Source organism: Alosa sapidissima, chromosome 9 (assembly GCF_018492685.1).
Source record: "Alosa sapidissima isolate fAloSap1 chromosome 9, fAloSap1.pri, whole genome shotgun sequence".
Lineage (NCBI taxonomy): Eukaryota > Metazoa > Chordata > Actinopteri > Clupeiformes > Clupeidae > Alosa > Alosa sapidissima.
Window position 1 is genome coordinate 9,906,323 of NC_055965.1, and position 13,949 is coordinate 9,920,271.

At 43.0% G+C, this 13,949-nt stretch overlaps 1 protein-coding gene across 4 annotated transcripts; it reads left to right on the plus strand.

Moving 5' to 3' along the window:
• Positions 1 to 824: 824 nt before the first annotated feature.
• wipf2a (WAS/WASL interacting protein family, member 2a) lies at positions 825 to 13,693 on the plus strand. Of its 4 annotated transcripts, none has more exons than XM_042102764.1 (8): positions 825 to 1,030; positions 2,857 to 3,034; positions 3,986 to 4,118; positions 4,836 to 4,967; positions 6,027 to 6,680; positions 8,400 to 8,675; positions 10,561 to 10,662; positions 10,995 to 13,693. In XM_042102764.1, the coding sequence occupies exons 2-8, from the start codon at positions 2,972 to 2,974 to the stop codon at positions 11,036 to 11,038; spliced, it is 1,404 nt and encodes a 467-aa protein (XP_041958698.1). In that variant the 5' UTR covers positions 825 to 1,030; positions 2,857 to 2,971; the 3' UTR covers positions 11,039 to 13,693. The 4 variants fall into 4 exon arrangements, with proteins under 4 accessions (XP_041958698.1, XP_041958699.1, XP_041958702.1 ...); XM_042102765.1 differs by lacking the exon at positions 825 to 1,030 and adding an exon at positions 2,394 to 2,595; XM_042102768.1 differs by lacking the exon at positions 825 to 1,030 and adding an exon at positions 2,394 to 2,569.
• Positions 13,694 to 13,949: the final 256 nt, after the last annotated feature.

Sequence of the window (13,949 nt, forward strand, 5' to 3'; positions counted from 1 at the left end):
TAAGGTAAAAAAAAAAAAAAACTCTTCAAGGGGGCCTTTTCACTTGATAAGATGTCTTAAACTAAGTCAAAATTATGTGACGTGAAAGCGCTAGGTCTTTATACTAAAAACAATACTAACTAGATTTGCTTTATCTTAATATAATAGCACTTGGTTAAATAAGAAGTTGTTTTTTTTTTTTCAGTGTTACAGATTATTACACTCCCTCATTGTTTAAGTTTAAATGTATTGAACCTGGAGGTAAGCCTAATAGATTCTTTAGAATTCCTTCTTTGCTAGGTTCATTGAGAAGAAACTTTCTATCTTGTGTGGACCGTTTGTGTGTGTGTGTGTGTGTCTCTCTCTCTCTGTGTGTGTGTGTGTGGTTGTCCTATATTATGTGAATTTGCACTCCCATTTTTGTACAATAAAATTGAACAAAATGCAATACCATCACCATATTATATTAGGCAGTTACAGGCATGCATAGTGTAGCCTGCAGATATGTACCCTTTTAATAAAAGGCCAAACCAGGTAAACTCAGGCACAATAGGAGAAAAATAGGCTAATAGGCCTACATCCCCCTAAGCAATGGCAGTAGGCCTATATTATTTAAAAGACCCATGCCTATGGACACTTGTCTGAGACAGAATTGTAGCCTATTTTCGTCAGTAGGCCTACTTTAAAGTGCTGTTGTTGACCTATCTGTTGGTTTAGGCTACAACGTTGTGTGATACATTTGAGCATGTCCCCATGGATCAAACAGCCTACCTAACCTGCGCTATATAGGTGAGCGTGGGCAAAGGATGTCGCTGTTTTTCTCATTATTTCCCCGTCAACTCTTCGGGGTTATTCGGCAGTCTGCCTCCATTTTGAACAGATCACCAGTTTCCGGGTTTCTGAGAACTGGAGTCGGAGCATAGACTGAGGAGCCACGAAGTTCGCGAGACGTAGTGGCAAGTAGCCCTAAACTTTACGCTGTCCCAGATTTGTCCTTCACTTCGGCCTGTTACTGCACCGATTCCATCCTCTACTATTTATCACCATGACGGTCAGTAATACAATCTTTGCATACATGTGTCAATGTGCTGTGTTGTGTGGAATGGTCGGTTACAATCACGGTAGTTGCCAGCTAGCTCGTTATTTTGTTTCGACTTTGGAAGTTGCTCGTTTGACAGGCATATGTTTCTGGAATAGTTACATTCTATCTTTTTGCCTCTTGTTGTTTTGTCTTGTATCATTAAGACTCCAAAAAAGCCATGCTAACCAATGTAGCCGATGGTGCGTCGTTGACAGCGTGATGGTATCGATGTAGCAGATATGTTGAAAACAAACCCTTACTGTAGGTCCTAGGTAATCTGTAGACTATTGTGTAGCCTAGTTCTCAGGTTCGTGCCACCACAGATAGTGCATACTTTTGCACACCTTAAATGCATTTGACAAGCTAAAACTGCCCTTCAAATGACGAGTATCTAGCTACACTCCATGTAGGCTACACTGCATAGGCTATGCAGCGGTCGTGATGGTTTAAATGTTTCAACTGAGATTTTGTTGCCATGAAATGCATAGCGTACGTAGCTATCTTATGCTGTCCTTCCCATATCAGTAGGATACACTTTTACAGAGGCAATTGAATTGACGTTTATTTTTTTGTGGTTGTAGACTATTTGTCAAACTTGTCTAGTTGTCTCTAAGCCATAGGCCATATTTATGGGGTTAACCTCTTTTCATTTAATCATCAGCTGACGACATTGGTGAGACTATGAAAGTGTAGTGCCAGACGGATTTTCCATAACTTGCCTTATCGTCATACCAGGACCTGAATGTCCCCCCCCCCCCAAAAAAAAAAACCCAGTAGGCTATAGGCTAAAGCTGCATGTCAAGTCCTAAACTTGTCCATGTAGCCTAGGCTATTTCATCTGCAAAACTGTTTGTTTTGGAATTGTGAAAAGAAAAGTATGCAAGTTACATAGGCTACACAGTTGGGATTTATATGGTTAGGCTCTGTTGTTTGGATCGCCTGTGTAGCCTACCTTGCACCGTACGTGTACATACTTGTAGTGAGACTGAATGAAGAATCTCAATTTTTACCCTCTCACATGACGAAACCGGTTTTCGGAACCTCTCACATTTGTATCCGATACCATTGCATTTGGTTGCATTGGAAAAAAAATATATATATTTATGTATGCAACTCTGAAATTTAACTCTGAAATTATTCTTATGATGTCTCACCAAGTAAATTCTATTAGCATGCTGAACTGGTATGCAAATAGACTTTTCGTGTTTGTTGGCCAATCACGTTGGTGTTGTTCAAGTCATGCCACACGCCTACTGGGAAAGCGAGCTGGCCTGGTGACATTCCATCAGGTATTGATGGTCGTGGGCAGGTATCATTTCTTCAGAGAAACCGGTTCTGACAGTCAGCCCAACAACGATGTAGGCGAGGGAGGATCATGGGTGTGAAAATAGGAAGTTTGACTCACTGAAACAACTGACGGCAGACAGCAGACAGAGCAGGTTTTGAGAACCATTGAGAGGGATTTAGCTGACCATCCAACATGAGCATGGTGGGAGGCATACCACCCTTGTGAGCTGACTGTGGCTTGAGCCCAGGTCATTTTGTCTAACCTTGTACATAAACCTCTTCATAATAATGACTGGGTTGTAACTAACACCTGTTGATAACTGTGGTCAAGCAGATGGATTCCATAGGTCAAATATCTTCTGTTGGTGTATCACTGTTCTATGAAATAGATTTGACATGTTTCATGCTTTTGATAGTGCTTGCTTATAGTACTCTGTCCTTGCTTGTGTTGGCCACTGCCCACACGCAGTGTCCAGATGCTGTAACCTGATCTTCCTCCATGTCCGCAGTTGTGGCCCAGGTGTCTGTGAGCGGCTGGCGAGATTGCGAGCGAAGACGTTGGGAGCCTCTGACCTGACCTGACCTGACCTGAACGCTGCCTAGTGAGGGCACAGGGACGGCAGGATGCCCATCCCTCCGCCACCCCCTCCCCCTCCGGGACCCCCTCCACCCCCCACCTTCAACCAGGTCAGTGCACGCCAGTCAACCCCCTCAGCACCCCTCAAGCTACTCCCATGTGCTGTTCGCAAATGCACATATTTCTCGCGGGTTGGTTTTGTGTCTATTTTCTTGGTCTTAGGGTCTCATCGTAGACTTTGAATATGATTTGAATATGATTGTGTGAAGCTATGTTGAAGAATTAGTTTATACATGTTTCGTAAGAGATATTCGTAAGAAGGAAATAGAGGTAATAACTTCCATGATGCTGAATGTTTGTGAACTAAAACTACTTTGCATGTCAATGACATCCCAGTATAAACCTTTTAAGTTCACCAATAGAGTACTGAAGTGTGTGTTGCTGTTTCCATGAAGGCGGTATCACTGGATAACATTGCACTGCATTGCAGGCAGACATGGGGCATCATTTCTACTTCACAATTTGTTTTTAAATGTGTTTTGCCTGCTAGGAAGAAGCTTAGCCACATAATACAGATTCCCTGTCAGGTGTAATACTAAGAAACAAAATCTCAGTGGATATTTCATGTCTTATCAAAGGTTACTGGCTGTTCAATGGTGATGTTTTTTTGCCTCAAAAGTAAAGTCAAGACACGTCAGTGAATTTAAGGATTGTAAACGCAGGCTGTGAAGTTAAATGCATTCAAATTCCTCCACTCTTTACAGAGGAATACCCATGCTAAAATAAAACGCTGTAGTCACGATTTTGATCGTGTTGATATGAACATGTGTTGATGTACGTGATTTCTACAGTGTAAAAAATTATTATTATTATTATTTATAATCCACTGCTATGGTCGCCGCTATGGTTGGTTAGATTGATTTGAGAATTTATTGCATATTTCTTATTACATATTTAGAAAACCCCATTGTCATCTTTTTTGTACAAACCCTCTGAGCTTCATAGCAGTGGCCTTGATGCTGCAGAGATGTCTAAATGTCTTAAATGGGTGACTCTCTTAGGCAAACACGACGGCCCCCAAGCTCAGCAGAGACGAAGCCAAAGGCAGAGGGGCGCTTTTAAGTGACATCCACAAAGGGGCCAGACTCAAGAAGGTGGCTGCTATCAATGACAGAAGTGCCCCCATCATCGAGAGTAAGTCACACTGTAGCTTTAAATATATTTTAGTTTTTCTTTCTTTCTTCTCTTTTTTTATCTTTTGAAATAAACACAATTAGCTCTCAAACTAAATCAGCAGGTGAAGCAGACTATTATCCAGATATTAAATAAAATATGATGTACAGGTCATCATTCATTTACTAGACCTGCTTATCCATGAGAGCACTCCGAGGCTAAGATGATGACTGGTTCTGATGGCCTAGTGGTAGAATGGCCAGATTCCAGTTCACAAGGCTGTAGGTTCTGGGCCATTAGAGTGAACCACACATGTAGTCCTGGCACACGCCATGACGCAGTCCTTCAGCTGATATACAGCACAGCTCAAGCTCACAATAGTCTCTTTCTCTCTCTTTGGTTGGCTAACGCTACTGTGTAATGACACAAAACGGTGGTTGACACCCAGTGTTTCTCTAGCTAATGATTGATCAGCACTCTGGGGTTGGTGCACTGGCTGGCTGCCTGCAATACCTGTAAATGGGATCAGTCTTTCCTCACTTTTAGATGACTTATAAAAACATTATCTACATGACCTATAAACTGTGAACTCTATCCCTGACAATTAGATGCTTTCAATTTGTTTGTTGTTGTTCACAGTTACAATTCCTATTATCAACTGTAATGCTGCAAAGAGTATATTGGACATTGTGAACTTTGAAGGGGTGGTAAACATATTTGTGTGTAATGTTTCGGCAGAATCAGGAGGAGGTGGATCCTCAGGAGGTGGAGGTGGTGGAGGTGGCGGTGGCGGCGGTAGCTTTGGCGGAGGACCGATGCCCATGGGAGGCCTGTTTGCCGGAGGTGTGCCCAAGCTTAGGCCAGTTGGAGGCAAGTGTTTACCAGTTGTAATCTGCCATGTTGTCAGTTTGACAAATGTTTAGTCTCTACTCATGGCTTATGAGCTAATTACCCGCTTAAGGGTGGAGTCCATGAGCTGCCCATTCATCGTCTGTGCTAAGAAAAACAACTTTGTTTGTTTGTACTAGGGATGTCAATCGATTAAAAAAATGTATCTAATTAATTACATACTCTGTGATTAATTAATCTAAATTAATCACAAATATAATATTTGCTGTGAAAGTATTTTAAATATTTAAATTTAAATGAATCATTGAATAATCAGCATTAGTGACATCAAAACTCTTTTATTATTATTTTAATAATGGCCATAATAATCTATGATGCCTAATATGCTGAGAAAATAAATTCAAAAATGCTTCGGGAAGAAGTTTTTTTTTTCATATACAAGGTATTTCAGGCCCCAGATATAACCTAGGGGACACAAACAAAATAAATTAACACTCTACTCAATGTCAACACTATTCCTTTGCATTGATGTGCGACAATAGAGTTGATGAACTCCAGTGATATGCAAATTCCTTGCTGCAGACATTGCAGAGGACTTTATTTAAATCAACACCATCAGGCTGTTTTTAAAAGTAAATGTTCTAATCCATGATCTAGGCAGCACATTTTCTTTTCTCTCCTTCTTTTTACAGTCTAATGGTTACTGACTACAACGGCTCGGGGTCATACGGAATCGATTAATCTGCGTTATTTTTTTTAATCAGTTATTTTTTTCTCAAATTAATTAATCGAAATTAATCAGTTATTTTGACAGCCCTAGTTTGTACTAATATCCATAAATAATAATGTGTCAACGTGTTCCATCAGGAGCACGGATGAGCAGTGTAATTCGATTGGCTGTTTCAGCTCAAATATGATTTTGTTTTTTATTGCCTGAATGGCTGCTCTTTGAGTGCCAAATCAGTGATATGAAAGCTCACCTTCTGATGCCATATGTTGTCATTAGAGTGATTATATGTATATGTTGTTGATGTGGTTACTGATGTCTGTGTTGTGTTGTGTGCCTGTGCTTCTACGCAGATGGTACTGTGGGCAGATCCGCCCTCCGGCCCCCTGGCTCACGACCCTCTGCTCCTCGCCCACCCGGCCGGGCGGCGTCCCCCGCAGGTCGCCACGTCGACAGCGACCGCTCCTCGCCCCCGCCCCAGCCTCGCTCCCAACGCCCCTCTCTTCCTGACATCTCCCGGCCCTCGAGCGGCGTCAGCTCCCTCTCTTCGTCCTCTTCCTCATCCTCCGTGGGAGGGATGAAGCACAGTGCCTCCGCCCCTCCTCCCCCGCCGCCCATCGGTCGGCGCGGAAACCACGCACCCAATCCCTCGCCTGGCCCGAAGCCTCCCAGCAGCTCCTCCCACAGCCGGGACAAGCCCCTCCCACCGCCACCGCACCACTCCTCTGGCCACTCCCGGAACCCTCCCATCTCGCGCTCCTCCTCCTCCTCGTCTTCCTCCACCGTCGCCTCCACCCCTCCACCGCCCCCGCCGCCGTACCGGAACCCCCCGTCGGTCTCCAACGGCGACCCGGCCCCGGAGCTCCCACAGCGGAGGAACTCGCTGCACAACCGCAGCCACGGCGGCCACAACCGAACCCAGGCGCCGGCGCCCCCGCCCCCACCGCCATCCAGCCAGGGGGGGCGCCCGCCGCCACCTGCTCGGGACCCACCCGGACGGAGATCAGGTACGGCCGCCGGCAGCACACACGCCGCCTCTTGCAACGTCCTCGTGTGACACACACTCTTACAGCCAGGCTATGCCAGAGCCGCAACTGAAGGGTTCCGTTAGCAGAGCGTAGGAATAGTTTTGGAAGACGGCGCCCCTTGTTTTGAATATACGCACCACTGGTCTGGTTTGGTCTCGTCTGATGCAGCCAGTTCTGTTGATTAGAGTAGACTAATTGTTACAGCATACCCTCAGTTGCATGCCCGGGTTATACCTGCTGTTACACAGGCTGACCACTCGCCATGTGTAAACTGAATGTTTGCATTTTGTATGTTGACTAGGCATATTTGCTTACTCTTCAGGCAACATATAGATCCAAGTGTCTTTATTCCTTCAAAATTCAACCCCTTTTCCAACAAGTCAGAGATTACTTTTGTTACTCAACATTTTGAATAGGAATTGCTTCGAAGCTTGTCGGATAACTGCTCACTGTTTTTGGGGCTAGAAGAAGTCCCTGTTGACGTGATTTCTTCTCATGTTCTCTGCATGGGTGACTGACTTATCACTGACGGTACTGCCATTGTAAAGTATGACTGGAGAAACGGAATGTTTGACCTCAAACAGGAGAAGGTTTGCTTACTGGATGGATGTGTTTCACGGCAAGACTTCCTGGTTCTGCTGCATTCCGCCGGCCTTCGGAATATTCCGACATGCAGCCTACCTGTGCTCTGTCCTAATGGTGTACAGTCCGCTCCTCACTTGCCTGTAGTCCTTAGTCTCCCTCTGCTTTTGCTTTCTTGCTTTCTTACATCCTGTCTGTGTGCTGTGTACTGTCTCCTTTTCTTTTGAATATGAATGCCGAGGTCTTTCTGCGTATCAAGAGCTAGCATGTATATGCACTGTGCATGTAAGTGGTTCACATATGGACCAGTTCTTCTGAAATAGCATCGGAAAGAAACTCGAAAACGATTTGAGTGTTCTATATCACATAGAGTACATGTTCACACATTAGCTAAGCCATTACAGGTTGAATGTAGCAGCTGGAAAACTCTTGCAACAGCAGTTTGATCCAGATCGTAAACACTCCTCAGAAGAGCTTGTAGCTTATATTGAGAAGGTTATGCTTCAGTTCAGTTTAGTCTGACTACAGGGTGTGTTGTTGAGCGCTCTGCTCTCTCTCTCAGTCCTGTCAGGAAGTGTCACAATAGTCCTGAGGAATATTATTGCCATTTACCATTCCAACCAAAATACACAGCTGGCACAATATTGTACTCAAAACAGATGAAACAATTGAGTGAGTTTTGATCGCTGGAATGCCCAGTTTGTTCAACTCTGGGAGGGAAATAAAAGGGTACTTGATGTTGACTTGAAAATGTTTATGGTAGGAAGGAGGATTTAGGCTTTAGCGTCGAGGCATCCAGGCCTCTAGGAAATTCCAGTATGCCAGCTGGATTGGGCTACTGGAAAAGTGGGTTTCCAGTGAGGACTTGCCCTACATACATGTTACTAAGCAGTGATTTGAATGAAGTAATCCCTGACAGAGCAGTTGGATTATGATGTTGATGGCGATGACGATGAAGCAGTAGTGGCATAGAATATACAACGTAGTCTTTACTTTATGGATAAAATGTTGGATGATTATTTATGATTAGCATAGATGCAGCCTGTTTGTAGCTGCAATGGTGATAATTAATTCCATTTGTTTGTGTTTTTTATTTTTTTCTTCTCCTAAATACAGCTCCTCAGCTTCCACCATCCAGCTCCCGAAACGGCAACCGAGACGCGCCCCCTCCACCGCCCCCTTACCGGATGCACAGCGGCACCTCCGAGACCCCCGCGCGGGCGAAGGCTGCCCCACCCCTCTCCTCTCGGACCCCGGCCCAAGCCCCACCCCTCTCCTCTCGGACCCCGGCCCAAGCCCCGCCCCTCTCATCTCGGACCCCGGCCCAAGCCCCACCTCCGCCTCCACCCCTCCGAAACGGCAACTCCCACTCCAGGAGCAGCAGCGCTGCAGGTCAGTGTCCTCACCGAGGCAGGGGGTACCAGGGGGTACATTGTTACCTCATGAGGCATTGTTGTCATATTTCCCCACAAAAGCTCTTAAAAAAGGCTATTTGCATAGAGTTCAGTCTATTTGTGAGAACCATGTGTCATTTTAAGGTTAAACTAGACTTGAGGCCACAACCATTAAGGCTAAACTAGACTTTAGGCCCAATTAACCATTTTCTGCCCTGTCATGTTTCAAACTAAAAACTTGTGGTTTTTAAATCTGCTGGGTTTCAATTTATGGGTTGTTTATGTTTACACTTAGAATAGCTTTCATGTGTGCTCAGCCATCATTCTAATGTTTGAATGTTTGGATTAGAAATTAGGAATAGCAGGGACAAAGTTTATGAGTTTGGAATAGAAGTAGGTACACATCTGTGAATTTGTAAACATGTGTTGCAGTGCAAGAGCAAAAACAAACTTCTGAATTACTGCACACCTGTGGAAACAAAATCACTGAAAGACAAAGATCATTAGACATAAACACACACACATGTGTGTATCATTAGATTACAGTCTTTTGAAATAATCATAGTTGAAATGTACTGTTTATTACTGTATATATAAATCGAGTCTGTTCATCTGGATTGCCCAAGTTATATGAACCACTTCAGAAGTCAGTCAACCCCTGAAATCTACACCTTTGCCACACCTTAAACCAGGAACCTGAACTTTTTTCTTGAGCGTAGAACAATAGAGGCCCGCGCCAGTGTTCTAACCAGCCAGCCATTCACAGTGGCAAAGCGCTCCCAGGTCAAAAATAACACTCTAGGCAAAATAACCTCCTCAGGAATTCAAATCTCACGCATGTTCACTTCCTCATTGTCCAGAGAGCCCAGAGATGGCACGTTCAGATAAGAGTTTCCAGGCCGTGCAGGACTCCACACAAAACTGTCCTATACAGTGGTCTACCAGGAGCTTGACCTTTGGCTTTACTGTGGGCTCTCCTGAGCTGTTACTAGTAGACCTAAAGTGCCATCCAGGTCTGGCATACTGCTCCCTTCCTTTGGTGAGGTTGACCCCTACCAGACGACTAGCTCTATGGGGAGAAATGAGATCCCCATGCTGTCTTGATGGTTAATGCAGATGTACTGTTCCTTTACTGCCATAGTTGAGGTGCAGTCTTTGATGAGAATTGGAATTGTAGGCCCAGTAGGAAAGCAACACTGTGCAACAATTTGTTGCTTTTTAAAGGTCTGTTTCTGTTGGCGACTACAATTATACCGATTCAGTGCCTATGATGAATTTTGTTTATCTTCATATAAAGGACAGACAAACACACCTGTCATTCCTGCTAGCCATTTCAAGGCTAGACATTAAATGGTTTTGTGGTTGGGGGTGGAATATTATGTGAACAATCCACAGCATATCATTGTTAAGTACATCAGCTAAAGGCACCAGTTAACACGCTGGCCAGCTTTTATCTGAGCCTATTGAGTTTTTAATGGTGTTCAAGATATCTGCTTGCCTTTTGTTTTTGACCCTTAACGCTGCTTTTACCTGACCTTGAGGATGTGAATGTTTTTACTGTGTGAGTGATTGCCTCACTCTCTTATTTGACTGGTGGCTATAATAACAAGCTAATGTCATCACAGTCGGCCTCTTAAATTCTGTTGAAATCCAGATCCATTTATCCCATCAGGGGTAAAAATGCCCACAGCATATCCTGCAGAGACCTCCAGTCTCTGTCTCTGTCACACATGCAAAACACCCCACCCACAGTCAAACAGTCAACCACTTCCTTCTGATAAGCCTTGTACATTAACACAACACTGCCCAGGAATACTCCACCTGTTCTAGGTCTACAGGTTTTTCCCTCACTCTCAATGTGTCCTCCCCTCCTCCCCCAACAGATGACTTTGAATCCAAGTTCAATTTCCATTCCATTGAAGACCTCCCGCCTCCTGAGGAGTATGTGCACTTTCCCAAGGTGTATCCAAGCAAAGCCAACAAAGGTAAAGACGTGTACACAAGTTCAAGCTCATGTATGAGAGCGAGAGAGAGAGAGAAAAAAATATCGGGCCTGACACATCCTAAGCCATGTAAAAGTAAACTTATGTTTATTCTGTCGGTTATATAGAATATCCATACTGAGTGCATAATTGTCAACATTTTGAATGAAATATAAGTTGAAGGATATTCTAGTTAGCCTGCTAAGACTGCACTATGTTATTATGTAAACAGAATGGACAGAAGATGGGAACGAATAAAGTGGACACTGTAAATGAGACGGTGTTTGATCACTGGAAGAGAAGGTTGACTGATGTATTTTTGTTACTTCCTGTAGGTATGACCAGGGGAGCCCCCCCAGCACCTCCAATTATGAGGTGAACAACGTCAGACTCTGGATGAGGATTCTAGGAGATCAACCAATGCACCGCTCCCTCAGTCTTTAAAGGAGGCGTAATCGCTCTCTTGAGTCAATCCGACTCTCTCTCTCTCTCTCTCTCTCTCTCTCCTCCACTTCCTACCTCTCGTCACTGTTCTTTTCTTTCTCTATGCAGAAAATCCTCTTGACCACCAGCTAGAGCCAAGACAATCATTTTCTGACCCTGTTTTTGACTCGGCTTTGAAAAAAAAAAAAAAAACTCAACAACTGTGCACTTGTACTGCACGAACTGCACACTACAGATCACTTGAAGATAAAAAAACCACACAGTGCTGGCCTCCTCCACCATGGAAATCATACTAGGCCACAGTGTAGCTGCAATAGACAGGCCTCCATCAGCTTGTCGTCTTGGCCATGAAAACATAGCTATTTATGATTGGAAGCACTTATCAGCTAGATCTTCATGTGCTTCCCAAGAAAGAAAATGGCTGATGCTCCTAGGGATCTTGGAGATGGAAAATGTGGAACCTAATCCTAATCTGATGATTCCTTTTTTTTGTTTTCTGTTTTTGGTTGTTTTGTTTTATTGGACCGTCATCTTCGTGGCGGTTCTCACTGTGGGACAATCATTCCTTTTTGCAAACAAAGATCACAAGTTGCCTTTCGAGTTCTTTGTCAATATTTGATGATGATGACGACAACGACGATGTCATTTCCTCTTCCCTGTCATTGTTGACACACATGACACTATGACACCACGGTTAGACCTTTGACACAGCAGTGCTGTGGGTCCTGTCGTTTACCTCACTCCCTCCCCCCACTGCACAGCTAGGGTTATATAGTGGAGTGGTGGCACGCACGCCAAAAACTCGTTTCGATGATGGACATTTGTCGCTTGTTGTATAGAGGGATTCAGTTTGTGTCTGTTGTGTGCTTGGGTTCTAGCTCAGGCTTGGTTCCTTGAGTTGTTTGTCAAGAAATATTTGCACAATGTTAAAATGTGTACAAATTAGAAATGACACCCTTTTTTTTGACTGCATTTAGTTGACTTTATATTCATGATCCACTTGAGTAGGTAAACACTATATAATATTCATTATCACTTTGGTGGAATAAACTGACAATGAATAACTGACATTGAAATCTAAGATTAAACATACCATAGGCTACTCTTAGTGTCAGAGTTCACACTTTAAGGGCTGGTGTGCTCAAATCTGTAATATAGTGTCAATATTTGGATTTCTACTATGACACAATTGATAAACCTTGAATGACTATGCTATACAGTGATGCAAACATGGGGTAATGCACTTGTGATGGAGATGCGAAACACTTAAGCAGTGACCAATTTAAATTCCATTTTCTGTAATTATTCTAAACATTTCTGTCACAGAGTTGGTCCTTCCAGGGGTGAACTGATATTGTTTACGAATATGAGGCTGAACACTATAGGGACAAAGCTGTATGTTCTCCTTGATAAGCCTTAACACTACATTGCTGCTTTTTATGGCATTGACATTCCCAAGATACAGTGAATGAATTAATTCACATTCCCAGGCCCAACTTGCCAAGCAGATGCCCTAATTTAATGTGAATTAGCCAGGGATGTGGGTGGCAGTCCATGCTTTCTGTACAGCCTTCACCCACTAGGGGGCATTGTTGTCCTTAGCTCCCAGTCACTCCTTGTGAGCATAAAAGATGTGACTGCAAAATCACTATGTGACTACTCTCTGATTGTTATAGACACAACAAGCACAGCTTTAGATTCCAAAAATCATTCCTCTTTCATGTAAATCAGTGGGTAGCCATGTAAAGAAATGTACCATTGTTCAGGTTTTTCAGATACCCCATTTTGATTTTTGAAATTTGTGTTAAATCATCATTATAAGGGGCATTTGTTCTCCCTTTGATATGGGGGAAAATAAGGGATCTATTAGCTTGCAAACAGTGTTTATTATTATTATTATTTTTTATGTTTTTTCTTTTCCTTTGCCAATGAAACCATTTACCAATTTGCCAGGTGATTGTTGACCAATTGTAACCTTTAAACATGCCATGCCAGTCTCCATGAAATGTTTGCCATCGTAAACCTCCCTTTGTGCTGTACATGTCATCCCAATGATATACTCAGACCCATAAGACCTGTTCAGTGTGTAGGTTTATGTGGTCACAGCAGCCCTCGTAGGCTTATTGTTGCCTTAAATTTGTCTGAAGTTATCTCGGTACACATGTATGTTTTGCTACATATATTCAGCAACATTAATAGTAGTAGTAATAATAATGAACATTTTGACAGCAGAAAAATAAAAGTTCAAGAAATAAACAGTAATATGTACAACGTATGCAAAAATGCTTATCTTAGCCAATATTTTGTTTTTAATAATGTAAAGTCTTGTAATATAGCTTAGCTCTTGAGAGTATTGAACGAGATCACAGGAGTTTGGGGTAATGTGAGAAACCGTTGTCACTCATTAAGTGATGTTGATGCAAACATATCAGCGCTGAATGTCTTGAGGGCAAGAGTTCTTCCTTTCCTCTGAAATGTTCACCAGTTTTTGTTTGGTGTTTGTCAGCCATGCTTATCCTAGCTTTACACTCATCATATCTATCAATGTTTTATCATTTGAAATAAAATACATGATTTTGGGGGAATTGTCTAATGTCTACTGGAGAATCATCATTTCTGGCAAGTGGAATCATGTTTGAATTGCCTGTTTTTCTAAATTAAGTCGGGAATCTTGTTTTAGAAACAAGTGTAACCTTCTTCTCGAAGAGGACCATTGTATAAGCCTTCATTGTCATGTAATGTGGGTCACATGTCTGCCTCCATAGCTCTATCCATTGTCTGACATTGTATACGATCCTCGAGCCCTATACACCTCAGACCTTTCACAATCATAATGTGAAAAAAAA

Excerpts from the sequence above, each read along its gene's own strand:
- wipf2a (XM_042102764.1), top strand. The coding sequence starts at position 2,972 with ATGCCCATCCCTCCGCCACCCCCTCCCCCTCCGGGACCCCCTCCACCC. Across the intron at positions 4,968-6,026 it reads CAAGCTTAGGCCAGTTGGAG|ATGGTACTGTGGGCAGATCC; the intron begins GCAAGTGTTTAC and ends GCTTCTACGCAG. Across the intron at positions 6,681-8,399 it reads CCCACCCGGACGGAGATCAG|CTCCTCAGCTTCCACCATCC; the intron begins GTACGGCCGCCG and ends TCCTAAATACAG.